The following is a 23022-nucleotide window of genomic DNA, read 5'->3' as shown; positions in this document are numbered from 1 at the left end:
AAGATAATTTTCTATTTACAACTCAAAGACATTTGAGAATTACTTAGAAAATATTTCAGTTTCAGGAAGGAAAAAAATAACTACCAGTCTAAGCTTAAGCAACTATAGTTATAGTTTAGACAAATGAAACTACTTAAAAATCCAGTCTATCTTTAAGTCTGATATATAATAACTTCTCCCATTCTCCCAATAACTTACCATAATGCAACTTAACAATAAATGGATGGTTAACTTCTACCAGGATATCACGTTCCATTTTTGTCCGAACACGATCTCGAACTATAAGACATAGTCCACATAACTGAATCAGAATAGTTTTGAAATCTTTAATTAATTACTTTTCTGAAAAGCCATGTTTGTGTGTATTATAAGTGTGTAAATATAAACATATAATCGGTTGCCTTTTGAATCACTAGAAAGTAACAAAATATATCTAAGTTAAATATAATCAAGAAGAATTCACTGGAGGCTTCAAACATGGCTTGGAAATGCTTTCCCCCTTCTTTTTAAAAAATAAGCATACTAAAAACTGGTTTTAAAATGGATTAAAGCATCTCTGGGAGGGACTGTTAACACAGTGAATGATAGTTAGGAATCAAAAAGCTTTTGTATGATAGGCGATGCCAGCTGGTCAAATCTATTAAGATGAAATTTAAGAGAGCTAAATGAAGGTCTTATATATTTGGGATATGAGGAATGAAAAAGAACAGTCTTGTTCACTGAAATATTCTTTTACTCTGTCTTATATAAGACAAAAGGGCTGAACTACCAAGTTTTGAGTCCTGATGACTAGAAAAAGTTATGCCACTGACAGAAATTTTAAAAATCTGGACAAAGGGACTACTGTTTTGTGGTGGAAAGGGATAGACTTGATATTAGTTTTGTTGTTTTTTATTCATTTTCAGTAGTGTCCGACTCTTTGTGATGCCATTTGAGAGTTTCTTGGAAAAGATAAGAGTGGTGTGTCATTCCTTCTCAATCTCATTTTACAGATAAGGAAACTGAGGCAAACAGGGTTAAATGACTTGCCCAGGCTATCCAGTTAGGAAGTGTCTGAGGCCAGATTTGAACTCAGGAATATGAGTCTTCCTGACTTCAGGCCTGGCACTCTTTTCACTACACTACTGCAGTAGAAAGCTGACCTTTCTACTTTCTCTAATTATCCCCTTGAGTAAAGCTTCTGGTTCCTACTCTATTTTACATGTGTTAAATTATTAGTATTACATGTGTTAGTAACTTGGTTACTGAGGTGATATGGGAATAAAAATACAGATAGAAATAAATTAGACTGAAGAGTTAATGTCCAATCTTCTCATTCTGCAACCACTGACCTCTTATCTAAGACAATGATATAATGCTCCTAATAACAGGCAATCAGGGAAAGAAGACTAATTCTTCTCTCTCTCTAGTCAGCACTGCTCTTCACTTGAAGTCCTGCTGATATCTAAAACATTGTATTTAAACCAAGGTTCTGCATCTTCCCCATTACTATATGCCCTATCTCTCTTTCCTATTACCATCTTTCCATTAACTTTATTGTCTGAGGTTCTCCTCTTTCCTTTACTCCCATAACATATATAACCGTTTGTTATTTTCTCACATCTCAGCTCCACATCTTATCCAATGGAATCTATGGAACCTACATCGAGGCCTTTATTACTTTATATCTAAAACAGTGTAACAGTTTCACAGTAAGACTCATTTAGACCTCATTTGATTTATTCTATACAAAGCAACAAGTAGCTTTTTCTCTAACATTTTAATATCACTTCAGCAGTCAGGAGACAGGTCTTGCCTTTGCTACCAATTAACTGTGTAACACAGAAAATTATTTAATCTCTCTGAGCCTCAATTTCCTCATTTACAGAGAAGGGGGAAAAGGTTTATCTAGATATTTCTATTCTTTCATGACATGACTGTTGTCTTAAATAGCTTTTTTCCACATTTCCTTATATGTAACACTGAGGAGACCTTGTTTATACAGAGTTGAAAATTAGCAGAGTCTCATTCACTGGTCTTCCTTTACTTCTTCTGATGTAAGATTGTATAAAAATTCTTTGACCCAGTTTCTTTTGCTTATGTAAAAGTACTGGGAGCAAATATAAATCACCCAATGCTCAAGAATTTTAATTAGTATACTGGTTCTGAATTGAGTAAGAGCTCTCTTTTGCTCTGGTAAACTACAAACCCTAAAATGGAATTTGTTATACTGATCTATGCTGGCAAAGTCACTACATTCCTTTGAATACATTTTTCCTATGTAGTAGTGAGTTATTAAATCTAAACCCTGCCTGGAATAAGAAAACAATTTTAAGGGCTTTATGGCACCCTCTTAGGGTCTCTATGGTTCAAAAATAGTTTATATCACTAATTTTTAAACTTTTTAGAAATACATGCTACTCAGGAGGACAAAAGATTATCACGGATCTTTTTGTTTCTACCAAAATTAATGAGAAAAGTGGCGCAACTTGTGAAGAAACTTCAAAGAGAAATATAACTATGCCAGAAACAAAAAAAAGAAACCATCAAATTGTAAACAGTAGTACGAGACCAGTCTATAGATCAAAAGAAGCATCAGAACACTTTGAAAATCAATGTTTTAGTCAAAGGCTATAGTTAAAGTATAGTAGACTAAGTGTAGACTTGGGAATTAGGAAGGCTTGAAATGGTAGTCTATACTAGATGTTTCTACTTCCTCTCATTAACCCCTTTCAGTGAAGCTTTTGTCTCCCATTCTATTGTAACCCTAAGCCAAGTCCAATGGTCTTAAGTTCTCATTCTGCATGATCTCTCTGTAACTTTGAACCCATTTCCTTCCTGGATACTTCCTCCTCTGTTGGTTTCTGAGACATCAGTCTCCTAGTTTTCCTCTTACCATTCCTCTATCTCTTTTCCCTGAGCTCTCATCTGTGTTCCAGATACATATTTCTACCTGTCTTCAGGACATCCCCACCCGGATTTCTCACTGGCAACTAAAACTCAAACAAGTCCAAAAATGAGTTTATCTTTCTCCTAAAACTTACTCTTCTTTCTCACATTACCATTTCTTGTTCTGGTATCCACCACTCAACCTTCTTCGTATTTGACTCTTTCCTTTTCCTTTAGCTTTCATACCTAATCAAGTAACAGGTATTCTATCTCCACAATATCTCTGTATTCTATCCCCTCTTCTCTATTACCACTGTGACTCCTCCATGCCTGCACTTACACCATTCCCTATGTAATTCTCCACAGTTCAATAAATTCTTACTCAGCCTTTATAACTCAAATCAAATGTCACCTCCTCTCAGGAAACCTTCCCTGATCCCTATCTCTATCCCCAATTCCTCACCTGATAATGACCTTTTCCCAATATTTTTATGAAACAGATATGAAATATTAATCCCACTTAAGATCTGTCAGGAGTTTAAAAAAAAAAAAAAGCCTTATCTCTAGTCAGCACTGCTCTTCACTTGGAAGTCCTGCTGATACTTAAACCAAGGTTTGGATAAGGCTTCTCTAAATCTCTATCACCTCTCAAGGAATACTCCTAATAATTTTCCCATTAATAAAGAAGATTCTTTTAAAATAAAAGATAAGTTCTCCCTCTATGAATTAAAAACTGTTTTGAGACAAGACAAAAATCCATGGGATTTGAGAGGTAGAAGACAAGGGTCACAGAGGAGCCCAAGGTCCTACAAGTCATCCTCCCATTATTCAGAAGGATATGTTAAAAAAGTAGGTGACTTAGTACAAAATACATACAAATTACTATCATCAGTTCAAGAGAAAAATCTGTAAACTTAATGCCTATATTTGAGAGGTAGGGGTGAATTGACTTTAAAATTAGCTATATTTTGCATCTAAGAAAAAGATGATACAAATTTATCATGTTACTCTCCTGAAATCAACTACCACATACTCACTGTTCCTTTGTTCCTATGTTCATTTAGCTGCCAAATTCTATTTTCCTTCCTTAAAGTATTGTTCAGTTGTGCTTCCTGACCTATATAACTATAACTACAACATCACCCTGGATTTACCTACTACCTGGACTATTTCAACAAGTCCTTGTATCAGCTTTTCCCCTCTCATCCACTGCATGAACTACAGCAAGACACCTTCCTTGTAAAGCTTTAGGCACATTATTCTTAAGAAACACTCCTTAAGGATTATGATCAGAGTGTTTCAAAGAAAAAGTATAATGAAGAGGAAGAATTATGATACTGGGAACAAACTAAAAGTCACACAGTAGTATATTGAGAGATAACTGTCATTAAAACAGCAAAAAGAACAGTTGCTTCAGAGGTTCAAAGGTCAAGTTTAATGATAATAGTTACCACAGAATTCTATTTTTAGAGCCAAAATATAGTTCAGTTACAGATGAGGAAACTGAGACTAAGAGGTGAAAGGACTTGTTCAAGGGCCTAGTGAATTTGTGATGAGGACCAGGTCTCCTGACTTTCACTACAGTTCTTTTTCCATTATATGGCACTGCTTTCCAAATTTCCAACAGAATCATCATTATAGGCTTCAGTCAGAACCATTAGATAAGAGACCAAAACCCAAAACCAGAGAAATATATGGAAGCGGTGTGTGTGTGTGTGTGTGTGTGTGTACACACACACTATTTTTACCTGGATTATTAAAATTATACCTTACTGAGAGTCTCTGGGCACACAAAGAAATCTAAACAATCTAAAGAAAGTAGAATATAATGAATCAAACCCATAGATGTAGTCTTGTAGGCTGCCAGGTCTACATCCGGGGGTAAGAGCACAACTTATGAGTAGCTAGAACTTCTAGAGCCAGGCATCTGCATTCTGACTTTTCATATGCCTCCAGATCATCTTGATAAAGACTTATAGGAAAGCTACATCAAAAGAAAACTGTACTTAAGAAGGAAAATAAAAGCAAATTATGAAAAGCTGGCATAAATTTTTTTTAAAGGTTATTAAGTAGAAATCCATGCTAAATAAAATTTAGACCTTCAAAAAGCACTATTACTTACCTTTCAGGGTGGCCTTTTTCAATACTTTCATTGCATAAAGCTGTCTAGCATCAGATCCTGAGATTTTTTTTACTAGAAATACCTATTTGAAATAAAGAAACAAAAAACAAAAAACAAAAAATGTTTAAAATAAGCATTACAAAACACTGCTCTTCAATACAGTAACTCAAAATATAACCTAATTAGGATATACTGTAGTTTATTACTAGGCAGATTCAGATAAATTATGGATAGAACTACATCTTTTCAAATTTAACAATTACACACAGTAAAACCCTATAGCTTTAGTCTACAAGACAATTCGATAAAAGTTATAATAAGGAGGTTTTCACTTAATACTTTATCTATTAATAAAGAAATCCCTGCACAAATGGATTACTGTATAGTTTTCATTTATAATTTCTTACTGTAGGACAACAGAATGTTTCTGTTATTAAAAATCACCTTTGTATTTAAGCAGTTTTCAAATATTCAATTAAGATTAAACCATCATCTTTCTGTTCTAACAAATAAAATATATAGCCAATTCTGGCTTTACATAAGTGGACCTTTCTGTAGACCTTCCCCTAGCGACACCCCTCTGAGCCGCCCCCTACCCATCTCAGCTGTGGCCCCATAGCTAGAATGCCTGCCTAGGAGTCAAATGTGCATAAAGCAACACGTGTCTATTCAACACAAGAGAGAAACAGAAAGCGCTGGACATGGTGCATATATTTATTAATACTTTGGCTGTTTTCAAAATACTGTGTAGCACTTAGTCAACCAGTTATATATGGATAAAGCCTACTCTACATGATTCATGGCAAAAGATATCCCAGATAATCCAAATCCCTGGTGGGGATTTGTCATCACAGGGAGAACCTTCCTAGTATTAGCAGAAAAGTTGTTACAGGGAGTTCATAGGAACAATGTTACAAATAAGCAACTGGTAGAATTTATAGCAAATTTTAAAAACAATATATTGATGTTATCATGAAATAACAATGCTCAAGGCAACAATCTGTGGGGTATGTCTGATGTTTCACTCTTTTACCAAACTGTACACAGGACCGAAAACTGAATTTTTAGCTTTTCTTCTTGTCAGGCAACCAGAAAGGCAGAAAAGGAGAAGCAAAGGGTCAATATATCACTAGTCCTTGAAAAACAGGAATGAATTTTATTATCTCTCAAAGATATACAGGGAGGGGCTCTTAACACAAAGTGTACAAACAAGCTATTTAAGAACAAGGCTTTAAAAAACTTGCCATAGGTAATGGGGCGATGTCTACAACAGGCTAGCACAACCTACAAAAGACTGCACACATTCCTCAGCTTCCCTAGTTCTTTTTTAGTCAATCTGCAGGAATCAGATAGCTAAGAAACAGGTATTTCATCTCTAGATCATCCAGACAGGCGAATCATCTAGGGAGACTGATCAGGAAAGGATATTTACAAATCCAAGATTTTACAAATCTATGTAAATTAAATAAGAAATAGGGAAAATTAGGGTATTTATCTGATAGCTCTCTTCTCTTGAGGCTTCTTTATTAGTTCTGCTCTAGCCTATAAATAAGAAATTCTTCTTCCCCATTCCAAACCTTTCCCTCCCATCTTTTAGTACACCTGTTTCTAGCCTCACTGGGCTGTTGGCATACTCAGACAGTGTCTGATAAACATAGCCTTGGCTTAACTTTTTTGGTGGAGAGAAGCAATTGAGGTTAAGTGACTTGCTCAGGAACACACAGCTAGTATGTGTCTGAGGCTGGATTTGAACTCAGGTCCTCCTGACTCCAGGGCTGGTGCTCTCTATTCACTGTGACACCTAGCTGCTCTGGCTTAACTTTCTAAAGTAATGCAATGTTCTGTCTTTTCTTGCCAGGCAGCTTGGTGGTGCAGCAGATAGATCACTGAACCTAAAGTAGAGAAAATGAGTTCAAATACAGCTTCAGTCAATTACTAGCTGTGTGATCCTGGGCAATTCACTTAACCACGGTCTGCCTCAGCTTCTGCATCTGCAAAATGAGGATATTAGTAGCACATATCTTCCAGAGTTGTTCTAAGGATAAAAATGATTAACACTATTTGTAAAGTGCTTTGCAAACCTCAAAGCACTAGGTAAATGTTAGCTATTATTATTGTGTGACTCATCTAAGCCTTGCACGGTTGTTTTCATCATAAAATATTTTTTAGCCTAGATTGATTGTGGGATGGATGACAAAGGGTTTCTGCATTTGTAATAAAGTATTCAAATTTTAATCTAGAGTGAAAAAAACCACAACTCCTAGGGTCTTGGATGTCGTCTTTCCTGAAATATGTATTTAGCACATTTTGTAGGCTAAAATAAAACCTTAAGTGACAAAACAAATGAGCACTCAACTCAAGATTTGTTAACCCGTGTCTTTAGACTTTATTCATGAGTAGATGGTTCTACATTGTGCAAGCTGACATAATGCCTCAGATATCCTGGCCTGGAGAAATCAAGTAATGTAACATATATTATATTTACAATTCTGCATGAAATAAAGAAGCTGGACCAGAAGAAATGGAAAGTTCCTTCTAGCTCTTAAATTCAGTTATTTGTACATTACTCTACAGAAATAAAGGTTGCAAAAAATTAATGTCCATCAGCCAAGATGGTGTCCTGGTCATTTATTTTCTTTTTTAACCTTTTAGAGAAGGTCTATAGAGATCATGCTTTCTGAAGGTAAAATGTAAGGCAGGGCATGGACCTGTGTAATTCTGAGGTCCTCAAAGAGGTTCCAATGTACTTGTGGATGACAGTTGCGTTCTTTTATTTGATAACTACATATATACTGTCACAGTAAGTGTCATTGATATAGGTATATGTTGCTTTTCTTTTAAACAAAATGTTTTCTAAATCCCGTGGTATGTGTTACTTAATTTTCATTAGGATATGTGAAGATAACATACCTTTCCAAATGATCCTTGCCCTAGTACTTTTAGAAGTTCAAACTGGGAGGGATCTGCTTTTTCATGTCCTTCTTTTACATGATGTGTGATTGCAATTTCTTTGATACTGCCTTCTTCCTGTTGAAGCAAATAAAAGACCTCTGTTATAGCCATGGGAAAACAACACTTCAAAGTAAGGTTTTATCAAGTTTAAGAAAAAAAAAACTCTCAAATTAAACAAAGTCACCTTTTACATAGAAAGCCTGGTTTCAACAAGGAACAAATCAACTGGCAGACAAGGAAATAAGTAATGATGCCAAAACTGCAATTTTATATTAAAAAACTAGTGGGAAAAGGAGCAAAGTTTACAGCAGCTAGGTGGGGCCATGGATAAAGTACTGAGTCTGAAAAGTTAAGAAGACCTGAGTTCAAATCCAGCCTCTAAAACTTACTAGCTCTGTGATCCTGAGCAAGTCATTTAACCTCTATTTTTACCTCTTTCCTCATCTGTAAAATGGAGTTAATAATAGTAACTTCTTTCTAGGGTTGTTGTGAGGATCAAATGCAACAATATTTACCAAGTGCTTAGCAAAGTACCTGGCAGATAGTAGGTGCTATATAAATGCTAGTTATTATTATTATTATTGTTAAGCTTAAATATCTTCTTTTTTTTACAAGTGCAATGAGTGCCAATTTAGAAAAACAAGAAAGTGTATACTACTCCATAAGCAGAAACATCTGATTAAACAGTAAAATAATCTTATGATTCACGTAGATATTTAAAAATGTTTCTGGACAGTAGAAATCCTATTTCTATAATGAAGCTAAAAAATATTTATGTAAAACTTTTACCTGAGGTCCCAATCCTACAGTCTTACACCTGGAAGGCCTTCAATAAATAACACTTTGATTAAAGAAACTTCCATTTTTACTCAAATTATAAGCAAAATATTAAAAAATAATGAATAAAATTAAACTGAAAAACAAAACCAAAACCAAAACACAAATCTATTTTAAAAATTCATTTTGCTCCTTAATGGCAATATGACACAGAACATGACATTTCTCACAATTTCCAAATTTCGCAAGTTTATATATTTACATTAAAAAAAAACTTAATGAACATAAAAGAATGGCTTTTCACTTTTTAAAAAAATTTAATTGATTACATATACGTCATATGGTATATATTAATTCATTTTGTTACATTTTAAATTCCAAATTGTCTCCATCCCTCCCTCCCCACTCTACACTGGAGAAGGCCAGCATTTGACGCAGATATATATGTACACACACACACACACACACACACACACACACACACAGTTTTATTACTCTTTGGGTATAATTCCAGATTGTTCTCTAAAATGGATGGACCAGTTCACAGTTCCATCAACAGTGTATTAGTGTTTCAATTTTTCCACATCCCTCCAACATTTGTCATTTTTCCCTTCTATCATTTTGGCCAGTCTGATAAGTATGAGATGATATTTCAAAGTTGTTTAATGTGTACTTCCCTAATCAATAATGATTTAGAACAGTTTTTCACATGACTATATATAGCTTTGATTTATTCATCAAAAATTGCCTTTTCATATCCTTTGACCATTTATCAATTGGGGAATGACTCATATTTTTATAAATTTGACAAAGTTCTCTATCTGTTTGAGATATGAGACCTTTATCTGAGAAACTGTCTATAAAAATTTCTCCCTAAATTTTCTGCTTTCCTTTTAATCTTGGTTATGTTGGTTTTATTTGCATAAAACTTTAAAAATTAATGTAACAAAAATTATCCATTTTACATCTCACAATGCTCTCTACTGCTTGTTGATCCATAAATTCTTCTCCTATCTATATGTCTGATAGGTAATATGTTCCATGCTCTTCTAATTTACTTATGATATCTCCCTTCATATCTAGATCATGTATCCATTCTGACCTTATCTTAGGAAACAGTATTAAGTTATTGATCTATACCCAGTTTCTGTCAGACTGCTTTCTAGCTTTCCCAAAATGTTTTTTTTTTTACCAAATAGTGAATTCTTATCCCAAAAGCTTAAAACTTTACATTTGTCAAACACAAAGTTACTATAATAATTTACTACTGTGTATTGTATGCCTACTCTATTCACTCATACACCTTTCTACTAGATAGGTTTTGATAACTGCCACCTTATAATACAGTTTAAGATCTGATACTGTTAAAACTCCATTGTTTACACTTTTTTCCCATTAATTCCTTTGATATTCTTGACCTTTTGTCCCTCCAAATGAATTTTATTATTTTTCCTAGGTCAACAAAATAATTTTTTTGGTAATTTAGTTGGGATGCCATTAAATAAGTAGATCAGTTAAGGCAGAATTGTCATTTTTATTATACTGGCTCTGCCCATCCATGAACAACGAATATTTCTCCAGTTATTTAAATCTGACCTTATTTGTATAAAAAGTATTTTATAATTGTGTTCATGTATTTCCTGGGCTTGTCTTGGTAGGTATATTCCCAGGTATTTTGTGCTGCCTATGGTTATTTTAAATGAGGTATCTCTTACTATCTTTTCTTGCAGGATTTTGTAGGTAATATATAGAAATGCTAATGATTTATGTGGGTTTATTTTATATCCTGCTACTCTGCTAAAATTATTAACTGTTTCAACTAGCTTTTTAGTTGAATCTCTAGAATTTTCCAAGTATATCATCTTATCATCTGCAAAGACATAATTTTATTACTTAACTGCCTATTCTGATTCCTTCAATTTCTTTTTCTTCTCTTAGGCTAGCATTTGAAACACAATATTGAATAATGCTGGTGATAATGAACATCCTTGTTTCACTTCTGATCTTATTGGGAAGGCTTCTAGCCTCTGTTAATCTGGGAAATTTATATTTTTGTTAAGTATCCTTCCATTTCACTTAAATTGTTAAATTTATTGGCATATAGTTGGACAAAATAACTTGTAATAATTGCTTTGATTTCATCTTCATTAGTAGTATATTCATCCTTTTCATTTTTTACATTAATGATTTGATTTTCTTCTTTCTTTTTAAGAAATCATATTAACAAACTGGTTTATCTATTTTGTTGTGTTGTTTTTTCTTTCATAAAACCAACTCCTAGTTTTATTTATTAATTCAATGGTTTTCTTACATTCAATTTTATTAACCTCACCTTTAATTTTTAGGATTCTCAATTTGGTGTTTAATCGAGGATTTTTAATTTGAGCCTTTTCTAGATTTTTAAAAATTGCATACCCAATTCATTGATCTGTTCTTTCTCTATTTTATAGATGTAAACATTTAGATATATAAATTTTCCTCTGATTACTGCTTCTGCTGCTTCTCATATGGTATATTGTCTCATTATCATTCTCTTGAATAAAATTATTTTATCATTTCTATGACTTGTTCTTTATTATATCTTGGTGTCTTATTAAGTATTTTTACTCTATAGGTATCTTTAATTTTTAAACATGTTTCTTAAAAACAACACATTATCAGACTCTGGTTTTTAATACATTTGTTTTTATGAGTGAATTCATCCCATTCATATTCAAAGTTACAATTACTAGTTGCGTGAAATAGCATTCAAGAAAAAGTTGTAGAAGAGGGGATGGACCAGAACAAGTACACAATGAGAAAATCCATGCTAAAGGCAAGCTGATCTTTAAAATATCTGAAAGCCAAATTACAACTTATTTGAGGAAATTGAAGATGCCAAAACAATGGAGAAATTACAAATGACATTAATAACTTCCCCTCCCCAGGCAAATTAGAAGTCATTAATACCAAATTATATGTTGACTTTCTCATCTTTAAAATTTTTCTTCATAAAAATCATTTATATATGCATCAAGGATATTATTGATGAAAATATGAGAAGGGAACAGGCAGGCTCTAATAAAGTTTTCTATCACAGACATATTCAGGGTCAGAAAATTAACTGAAAGGAAAAGAGAATTTCAGATTCTTATGAGTTTAGTTAAAATAAAACAAAAAACTCAAGCCCAGCCGTAACTTGACAGAGCATCAACCTTAAGAACTATCTTCCCACAAATCTTTCATGCTAAGATCACATAAAATTTCTTGACACATAAATGTATCTACATAGATAAATGCTCAGTGACCACCTTTATTTTAACATCAAATGAGCCATCCACTTCCCTTCTCTCCAAAAGGGAAATGTACACTTGGTAAAGGTATCGATAATTGTCACAGAAGGTATCCCCCACAAGGCTCATACCAACAAGATCACATATATAAAAGCATAGATTGTCATTTTAAACCTTTCCCAAGATAACAAATAATACTATTAGTTTCAGACAACTTTATGTTAAAGGAACAGGAAATTATTTCCTAACTTTATATTAAAATAATAGTTCTATTGCTACATGAACATAAAAACAACTGATTTATTCATTTACTGAATAAACCTACCATGTGCAGAACTCTGCCTGGCACCACAAAGAATTAAGAAGATAAGGAGGAACAGTTTGGTACAGTGGAAAACACACTAGATTTTTAAGAATACCTGCACCAGCTATTTTGTGCTCTTCCAATCCCACAGCATGCATCTCAAAGGAGATTTTTTTTCTCACACAACTGTGATTCAAGGGTGAGAACATAAACTCTGGAGGGTATGTGCTGAAGATGTTCCCTCCATTTACTAATAAATGACGTAGTCCCTCTTTCTAAATATTTCAGTTAGAACAACAACAAACTCAGGTTTGAATCCTAGCTTTGTCACTTAATAGCTGTTTGACTTTGGTCAAGTATGAGTTTTTTTGGGGGAGATAATTGGGCGTAAGTGACTTGCCCAGGGTCACACAGCTGGTAAGTGTCTGAGGTTGGATTTGAACTCAGGTCTTCTTGGCTCCAGGGCCAGTGAGTAACAAACAGTTTTGATGATTATAACTGAATATAGTTCAAGATCTGATACTACAAGTTTCCTTTCCTCTCCCCTCCTTTAAAAATTATTTCCTTTGATATTCCTGACCTTTTGTTCCTCAATGCCTTCAATTTCTTTTTCTAATTTTATAAAGTAATCTTTTGTTAGTTTGATTGGTATAGTACTTAAAAATTAATTTACAGAATATTGTCATTTTTATAATATTGGCATAGCCTAACCATGAGCAACTAATGTTTCTTCAATTACTTAAATATTCCTGTTCCTATAAAAAAAAATGTTTTGTAATTGTACTCATATACTTCCCATGTCTGTCTTAGTAGATGGGTTCCCAGATATGTTATACATTCTGTAGTTATTATGAATGAAATTTCTTTTACTGTTGTTTCTTGTTGAGTTTTATTGGTAAAATATGGAAAGGTTGTTGATTTTGGGGGTTTATTGTATATTCTGATTTTTTACTTGTTATTTAAATTACTTTTTAGATGACTTTCTAGGGTTCACTAAGTAAATCATTTATCATTTGCAAAAAGCAATAATTTTATTTCCTCTTTCTTATGCTTATTCCCTCAACCTCTCTCTCTTTCTCTCTCTCTGGTCTTATTGCTAGCATTTCTACAACTATATCTGAGGTATGTTGATCGAAACCAATAGTTGGCAAAGTTGCAGGTTAGGAAGCAGTAAGGTTCTAAGATGGATTCTAGTATTTGGCTGCTCAATCTTTTGTCTAAGAATATAGGAAGCAAGACAAGGAAATATCAAGGACATGTGGCATTCTCCCATTCAGATAAGAGCACATCAATGTATTCCTCTGGTTTTTAATCTGTACTGACAAGTGACAGTTAGTATATATGATTAGGGCATAGTACTTATAAAGACAAGGTCTTTGGTAGTCAAGTGACATCATAGGTTCAGTCCTAGAAGGAGCCAATTAATTTTATATTGAGAAAATTTGCTCTTCTAGGTAAAATCTTCTCCTAATCTAGGCCATTCATTTTAAGCCTGCAGCCAAGGATGGCTGTTGAATATCTCAATGCTTTACTGCTACAGCCGTGGACATTAAATTTTTTTGCACTTGAGACATAATAGATATACTAGCTAAAATTAAATACTATTTCCCTGTCAAGTTAAAATTCTAACAAGTCCTAAACTTTATGTAGTCAAACCCTGATGAATGATATATGTGAGAACACAAAATAGGTTAACAGTCAAAACATCAGGCCAACCTTTTATCTGTATACTCCAAATGTGCATAGTATAGATCAATTTTCCAACTTTAAGGATCGTCAATCTTTTAGATAGGAATATGAAGCAGTCAGAGCCTCTATTACCCTCAGGTAGCTATAGATTCTACATAGAGAAACAAATCATTGTCCTATTTGACTTATCTTTATATATCAGACGAAACTAGGAGAGCATCTGGAATTTCCAAGGACATAAGAGACTTGATAAAGATCAATATTTGCGCCTGATATGTCAATGTCAAAATAAAAATAGAGGTAAAAACCTCTATAAAAGCAATGCATATACAAGAATATTAGACCCTTCTCATTTCTAAAGGAGGTAAAGTCTAAAAAAGAGTCTGAGGCATAAATGTAAATTTTGATTATTATTGTCTTCAACCACTCCTGAGAGGCAGGGTACATATAGTAGACACAAGCGGGGAGGAACTAGATTCAAGTTCTGAGTATGATCCCTACTAGCACTGACTTTCAGTTAGTCACTTAATCACTTGGTACCTTAGGTAACTCTCTAAGACTTTCTAAAAGTAAGTGTTGATCTACATTGGCAGAGGGACCTTCTTCACTATACAAATGAAATCACAGGCACAATCCAATTATTCTTTTAGAAAGTTCACTTTCATTTGGTTTTCTTCACCTTATTTAGGTACCTATCCATTCATTACTAAGCAGGATTTATTGGTGATAGTGTGTACATCACAGCTACTAGGCCTCTTGCTGCCCAGAATACCTGGGCCCTCACCAGAACCTTCAGGCCCAGATACAGTTGCAGACCTCAGATATCATTGCAGAAATGCTAGCAATAAGACGAGAGAGAGAGAGAGAGAGAGAGAGAGAGAGAGAGAGAGAGAGATTGAGGGAATAAGCTTAAGAGGAAATAAAATTATTGCTTTTTGCAAACGATAAATGATTTACTTAGCGAACCCTAGAAAGTCATCTAAAAAGTAAATTAAATTAGGAGCCCAGTGCATTCTCCATATGCAGGCAGCCTTCTTATAGGCACTGCCTCATTTTTCCTTATCTTGGTGTGGGGTTATGGAACTGGTGCTTGAGTGAGAGTTCACATTCTAAGGATTTTGTCAGCAGGTATTTACTGAACTAGAGCAAACTTGCTGCTGCCCCTACCTCCAGCTCTTCCAGGAGAAATAAAGCACCTATCACCAAAGGGTTCTAAAGAATCAGGCCCTTTATCAACTGGTACTTTTTTAAGATGACTGGCGAACTGCCACACCCTGTTCCTTTAAAATCCTGTGATTCAGGGCCATCAGTCTGCTCCTCCCTCTGCTACACCTGGCTTCATGATTCGTTGTCTTCTTCAATTCTTCCATGTTATTGGACTCTGTGGAAACCTGTTCTATCATTAAACTTTTCCACTCACACTCTATTTTCTTATACTTGTGGAATCCTGACTCTTTTCACAAGATGCATTATCTCCCTCTCCTCCCACCCTTCCCACCCAGTCTTGGCTGTATGTCAGCACACTCCTTGCTTTTCCACTGTCATTTCCAGACCCTCTCCTCTGCTGCGATCACTTTATAATTTTTCCTACTTTAACGCTCATTCAAATTCATGTATAGCACCCAGTCTTGTTCCTAGTAGCATTTTGCTTTAGAATCATTATCTTTTCCTAAAAGATTTAGTTTAGATGTCACTTCACTTATTCTCCCCATTGTGCACTCTCCTCCCCTAAATGGCATTCCTGGAGGCCTGGGACTATTTCCCTCCTGTCTTTAAATTGCACTCAACATTTATCATTACAGGACACAGGTAGATACTTAATGTACATGTGTGCCACTGAGGCAGCAGAGCATAATTCATTAAGCATTGGACTTGCAATTACAAATCTTGTTATGCTATATAAACTTTTTTTAAAATTATAGTTAGTTTTATGTATTATTCTATAAAGCACATATTCATCTGAAAAGAGTTGATCCCATCCCAGGCAAAACTGAAGTTGGTACAGTTATTAATATCCTACTGTATTCCTATTTAGTTCTGATGCTTCCAACTTCCCAAACTTTAATTCATGGGACTTTCAAAGTGCTTATGCTTCTGTGACACCTATCTAAAAACCAAGTGGCACTCCATGTTTCAGTTCTTTTCCAAACATATGGTCAATATTTATATGTCCTGTATCACATTCTATTTTATTGGATAAAATAGCCCATGCTGTTAGTCTTCTGAGGTAAGAGCCCTAATTTATTTAAAAAGCACCCACATTTAGAAGACCCCAAAGAAATGACTAAAAATCTTAAGCACAATGATAAGATGATGAGGGAAAGGATTGTTTGGAGATGTCTGTGCTCCAAAGCAGGGATAAGGGCAGCCACATGCCCAGCCAAGCCATAGAACTGGTTTTGTAAACATTTGTACGTTTAATGAAAAATATATAGCCACACTTGTATAACCAAAATGTTCACGTTCCAGAGCTATAAGACAAGGAAATGTATTTTCTGATTTTAAAAGCTGTTAAAGAAGAAAAACTTAAAAATATTTTTAAAAATGAGCAGCTAAATCCTGATTACTTGGATTACATAAGACTAATTCTGGTATGCGGATATTAAGGGCAACAAACTTACCAGGGGTGATATTAACTGATTTTAAAAGGATGACTCAACATTTGGAATTGTTCCCTGCCTTGTATACATAATTTCCTTTTTCCTCCCCTGCCCAGAGTCAGGAAATGTTCTAGATGCATTTATATTCCATAATAACTTGCTTTATTTTTTTTAAAAACATCATTAAAGTTCTAAGCAAAACATTCAAGTACTACCTAATAAATGGCTATAAATACATGCAAAAAGCCCCACCCGTTTACTCATTTTCTAGAATAGCATAATAATATGTAAAAAATCCTCCACACAAAAGGATTTCACTAAAATATACAACTTTTACTTACATCCTAACTGTAATGAAAATACCTATTCTCCCCAAAGGCAAAATATCTAATTCCAGATTGTGACATATCTAGGTTTATAACACTCCAGAGGGAAAATGAATGCTAAACTTTATAAAAACAAAAATACATTTCCCCTCCCCAAACCACTCAAAAAATATATATATATGGAATTTAATCTGGCTTGTTACTTACAAAATAGTGAGAAGGGAAATCAAGTTACCTTAACTAATACCTGATTTAGTGAAATTTATGTTTGGCTTTTTCTTTCAAATGGACATTCTGAGATACTATAAACTAATACCTGGTGTCTAAAGTTGAAAAAATAAACCCACAAAAAAGGCTGTGGAATAGTAATTCTAATAACTGCTATATTATACATAAATGTTTATTTCTAATAGTAATATATTTCAGCACTGTTCTTGTCTTCAAAAAAATTATTAAAATACAATTCTGAAAGCAGATGTCAAGGAGACTTGGATAAATGCAATTTTTTATAAGTACAGTTTAATGTTAAACATATCTTTAAAGTTACTTTTTCTATACTCAAAATATATTTTGAAAGTATAAAAAATCCAGTTGTTTTCAAACTATTTTTTTTCTAATTATCAATTCTAGAAAAAAGTAGGATTTGAATTTATCCATGAAGTTTATAGCTATGTTAAGAATAGATCATTCCCTTCAAGAAATATTGGAACTGTATTTTAATGTTTCATGCTGAGAATTTTTAATTTTTGTCCATGTTTACTGTTTAATGCTAATAAATGGAACTGTATTATGTGATTTATTATAGAATATCACAAATTACATGCCACTGTAAATAAGTTTAATAAAACATCTATTCACCTGCATTATAAGAACTGATGTCTAAAACATATTACTGGGTTACTTTCAGTAAAAGAAAATTCAATGCACTTTTAAAAAGTCTACTGTTTAAAATACTTTAAAAAACTCTTTAAAGCTTCTTATGAAAACCAATGGGTTTTATGCTCTCATTATTTGGATTATGGCTAGTCTCAAGCAAAACATTTTCCTTTAAAATGCCAAACAAACTTACCTGAATAGAACGAATTCTAAAGGCCCAAAATTTAAACATGGCTATGAAACCATGATGTTAATTTCTGACTGTAAGGTTCCCAAGTTAAAAAGGGAAACCAAACCCCTAGAAGTTCTTTCTCCTACCAACTATTCCGGCAATTGGAAAATTTCCTGTCAGGCGGGTCTGAAAATGCTTGAAAAGGACCTGATAGTTTTCCTGTGGTAAAGCAAAGGGAAACCTAAAACAGGGTACATAGATAGCTAATAACTCTACTGCAGGAAACCAAAACAGATTTGCTGATAGTAAAACCCTGTGGCAAACATTCTTTAGTTCACGTTACCAGAAAAGTCAGAAAACCTGTAAGATAACAGTATATTACTAATAACAACAGATACAATATTTTACTTAAAAATCTTCACAAGTGGCAATCCTTTAATAGTATGTGGCACATTTGTACAATGCTACTTTATAACTTTACAAAATCAATTTTATTTCCTAATAAGCATAAATTTGATTTTTCTGAAAAAGTACATAAAAAATAAGCCATTAAGACTTATAACATGCAAAAAACTAAACTGCTTCTTATTTCTGCTCCTATCTGACCTACACTAAAAAAATGTTACATGGATATATTTAAAACTAGCTTAAGATTTTAGGCTTATTTCAGGAATGTTCCTAGTCTATTTAGAAAAGTTTCAAAATCGCCTTTTAGAAGTTTTACTTAGAAACTGAAACACAGAATGTCATGTTAGCTGAACCGAACCTGAGAGATCAACTATATCAATATGTGATAAAACTGTAAGGACCACATAAATTGTATGAACCACCAAGTTCCTATGGAAACTTGGTAGTCTATACAATATATGAAGAGAGGTTCTATGAAAATATTGCTAGCAATATTTTTTTCTCTTAATATACCTCATATGAAATTATTTATGCATCCACTTTAAAAAATATAAAAAAGGCCTTTTTCTAAGTTCTCCTATTTTGATTGCTATGTTCTTATCTTAGAAGTACTTCCTAGATTGAACTATTTCATAATACCCCAAATGACCCAAATATCAAGAGTCTTCTCAACTCCCAAGATAAGCATTTAAGGGATTTGCCAATATATTTCAAACTCAAAAGTTTCAGTGACTTTAGAGAAAAAAAGCTACTTTAAGAAATACTGATTGAGGGGCAGCTAGGTGTCACAGTGGATAGAACACCAACCCTGGAGTCAGGAGGACTTAAGTTCAAATCTAACCTGAGACACATAACACTTAGTAGTGGTGTAACTTTGGACCACTCACTTAACCCCAATTGCCTTGCCAAAAAAACAAACAAATAAAAAAAGAAATACTGATCGAATCCAACTCCTCAAATTATAGAGAAAGAAATAGGTTCAGTTGCCCAGTCCAAAGTGGGAAAACTTAAGTTTCTAATTATTTCACCTACAACTAAAGGTCACAGCCAAGAGGTCACACGAGTTACTATCTTACACAAAAATGAAGCATATTTAAACCCATAATAGTAGCTCATTTACAAAGTACTTTCCTCAAAATAATCCTTTGACATGAGCAAGAAATGCTATCTCCATTTTAAAGATACGAAAACTGAATCTAGTGAAAAGAACACTGAATTTGGAGTACTAAGACACTAGAAGCACAATTTTCATTTCTCCAAGTTTCAATTTCCCCATATATAAAATGAGGGGGTTGAGTTTTAAAGTCTTTTCCAGATCTAAATTCTAATTCAAAGAAGAAGCTTTGGTTATGGTAACACAGATTTTAAGTTTTATAATCAAGGCTTGACTCACTTATTTTATTTGACTTCAATACTAGTGCTTTTCCTAGTCATCATACATACCAAATCACTGAAGGACAGGTATTATTATTTCCATTTCACAAAGAGGAAACAGAGGCTGAAGGTGTAGTGGCAGTGACCAGAATGTTGTAAGACTGGGACAGCCCAGGTCTAGGACCTCTAACACTGCCTTCTGAGAGAATCAGTGCTCCATCCTTCAAAGATCTGAGAGGGGTGGGGTAGTAGATGGGGGGGAGGGGTGTTCCTAGTCCTCAAAGGTAGAGGTGAGCACAAGAACTCAGGGGATCCAGGTCAAGATCAAACAAGGCTGAACACTCCAGCCAAAAGTACAGCCAAGGGCGAAACTTAACTCTGCCACAAAGACCCAATTCAGGAACTAAAGCTGGAGAGTTCAGTAAATCAAAGAAAACATTCACAAGTATAAAAAAATTATTGCAAATCTAATTCCATAACAATCGCAAGTGGAGATTCAAAAGAAAAAAATGGATTTCCAAAAGGACTACATGAATACCTAAAATAAATGAAGTGAGATAAAAAAAAAAAACTAAACGAAAGCTCTTGAAGAAAGAATTGGAAAGAGAGTAAGAGGCTGGAAAAAAAAAAGTGAACTTTATCCAAATGGACTCTCTGGAAATTGAAAAAGACCAAACAGAAATCAGTAACTCCATGAAACAACAAGAAATATTAGAACAAAATCAAAAGATCAGAAATAATAATGTAAGATACTTGATATTAAATACAATAGACAGCTCTCCTGGAGAAAGGAGAGCTCTTTTAAAATTAATTGAATTCTCTGACATTATTAAGTGAAAACTGCACAGTTCTATTAGAATCAGAGGGCAAAGTATCTACTGATTACCTCCTCAAAGGAATCCCTTTCAGGAATATCATAGCCAAAATTTGATCTTCCTATGTCAAAGAAAAAAATACTGCAAACATTCAGAAAGGAATTAAGAACCAAAGAACTTCAATTAAGATCACAGGAGACCTAGCAAATTCTACTAAAAAGCTAAGGAGATCTTGGAATACTCCAACAGGCAAAAGATATAGAGAACCAAGAACACAACCAAGAATAACTTATATTGCAAATCTAATTGTAAATGGGGAAGGAGTGGGGAGGAGGGAAAAGGATCTTTACATAGAAGACCTCCAAGCACTTCTGATGAAAAGTCCACAGTTGAATAGAAACTTTGAAATATATAATAAATTTATCTGAGCAAGTGGAAGGAGCTATGATAATGTAATATGATAATGTAATATTTTAATGGTGGGGGGTAATGGCAAAAAAAGAAGTGTTTTTTCAGGACCTTAATGTCTTCAGGGTACACTGAAGTAATTAATAAGGAAAACAGGTCCTGAGGGTGGACTAATTTGGGGGCTTGAAGAGGGGAAGGAGAAGTGAGGGTAAAAGGAGGAATATACTAGTATAGAAGATGTCAGAACTTAATTTTGCTTATAAATAGTGTGAGAACATATAAACATGAAGAGGGTAGAGGGGAATAGACATCAGATGAACCAGTCTCTTGGTATAGAAATATATAAAACTCAACAGGGAAACAAATGGGGATGAGGTGGGGATTTAGAAGGAGGATAATACTGGCGACAGAATAATAACAAGCAAAACAAACTTTATGAGACTGAAGGGGGTTTTAAAAGAAGATTCGGGTGAGAGGAGGGGGAGAGAAAAAAACTAGAAATTAAGAAGATGCCTTAGCATGCTTCTTAGAAATTTGGGAATGGTTGAACAAAGTGTGGTACATGAATGTACTGGAATATTACTACACCATAAAAAATAATTTTAAGCAATCCTGGGTAGGAACCGAAGCAGAGGGAAGTGAGCAAAATCAGGAGAACAATTTCTAGAAGGACAACTGTCCTGTAACGAAAAACAACTTTAAAAGACATAAGAACTCTGATCAATGCAGTTACCAACTTTGTCCAGTTACAGTTACCAACCTTATGTCCAAAGAACTCATCATGAAGCATGTTACCTACCTCTTGACAGAGAGATGATGGACACAAGGTAGAGAGACATACTACTGTATGGATTTATTTTGCTTGACTATGTTTATTAGTTACAAGGGTCTTTTTTCTTTTCTTTTGTTCAGTTATTTGGATAGGAGACAGAAGGAAGGAAGGGGTGTGTGTGTAGCAATACTGATGCCAAGAAAAGGCCATTGTAACATTTTAGAAAATTAACAGAAGAGAAGGAAATTCAGAAAGAAATTCAGACAACCAGGATTGTTTTTGAAAGTGATATGTATAGTATATCATTCATGCATAATTGTTTTAAAAAAGCTAGTGGTATGAAATGGAGGATTCATGGTTTCACATACAATCCTCTTTTTGGGTTCTGCTTGTGTATGAAATACTATTTTTTAGTACTGAAGTTCAGAATAAAAAATATTTAATTAAATGTCTATGAAGTCATAAAAAATAATGCATTTAAGAACTCTATTGCCAGGGGAAAAGGGTACTGTCAACTTAATTATCCTCAACAAAACTGGGATTTTTTAATTTCTTTTTCTTCTCTAAACATAGTATTATGCCCATTTCAGTTGTTTTAATCTACTTTAAGGCAGCCCTATTCCCACCAGTTCTCTCCTCCTCACTCTGAAGCCTCTCCTCCCATTTGTTACCCATTTCCCTCATTTTGGAGTTTTGCTTGTTAGTTCTTTTTCTTTCTTGCTTTGATCTTGTTATTTAATTCTTCCTCCCTTCCCCCCCTTTGAGTTAAGTACTCTAGTAGAATTCTCCTTTTCTTCCCTTCAGTTTGTTTTGCTCATTATCAGTTTCATAAAATTTAATTTTTTGTACCTTTTTTTTAAAAAAGGACTTCTCTCCCTCATTCTCATTATTTATCTTCCCTTTCTGTCTTTTCTCGACTTTGATTCTTTGGTTCATGGCCCTTTAGCCAAAAGGGACAATCAGAGGTGAAGAGGGTATTGATGAGACAGATGCCAGTACTAGGCAAATTCAATCTTGCAGCACAAGGAGATTTCCCAACAAAGAGTTTCCTGGGGAAGTATACTGGAGAGTTCCAAAGAAGTCCAAAACCAATGTAGCTGGTGGGAAATGGCTTTGTGCAACTCTGCTGCCTGGAGTTGGTGGAGGAAGAGACCTCTCCTCAGTCTCCTTTGCTGGATCCTCCTCCAGCTCATGCTCTCTAATCATAAGTGTTCCTAAGGGGAGTAATCCTGGATTCTCCAATTTCTCCCCTCACACTCTGCAGCCCACCTCCATCCAATCTGTTGC

The 23022-nt window shown here is 34.1% G+C and overlaps 1 protein-coding gene across 4 annotated transcripts in view; it reads right to left on the bottom strand.

Moving 5' to 3' along the window:
* The window catches only part of RPS6KA3 (ribosomal protein S6 kinase A3), a 104875-nt gene that overhangs the window by 59289 nt on the left and 22564 nt on the right, over positions 1 to 23022 (bottom strand). For 3 of the 4 annotated variants that reach the window (XM_027866673.1, XM_027866674.1, XM_027866683.1), the window contains 3 exons: positions 7901 to 8017; positions 4991 to 5072; positions 199 to 279 (listed from right to left, as the gene is read on the bottom strand). In XM_027866673.1, the coding sequence (XP_027722474.1) occupies positions 199 to 279; positions 4991 to 5072; positions 7901 to 8017 (280 nt within the window). Of the gene's footprint in view, positions 1 to 198; positions 280 to 4990; positions 5073 to 7900; positions 8018 to 17979; positions 18055 to 23022 lie in introns of those variants that run through there. The other variant, XM_027866690.1, reaches the window with a different exon arrangement.

This window comes from Vombatus ursinus, unplaced genomic scaffold (genome assembly GCF_900497805.2).
Source record: "Vombatus ursinus unplaced genomic scaffold, bare-nosed wombat genome assembly UNPS02001419.1, whole genome shotgun sequence".
NCBI classification, from domain to species: domain Eukaryota; kingdom Metazoa; phylum Chordata; class Mammalia; order Diprotodontia; family Vombatidae; genus Vombatus; species Vombatus ursinus.
The sequence above is the reverse complement of the archived record's forward strand: the minus strand, read 5'-3'. Positions and strand labels throughout refer to the sequence as shown.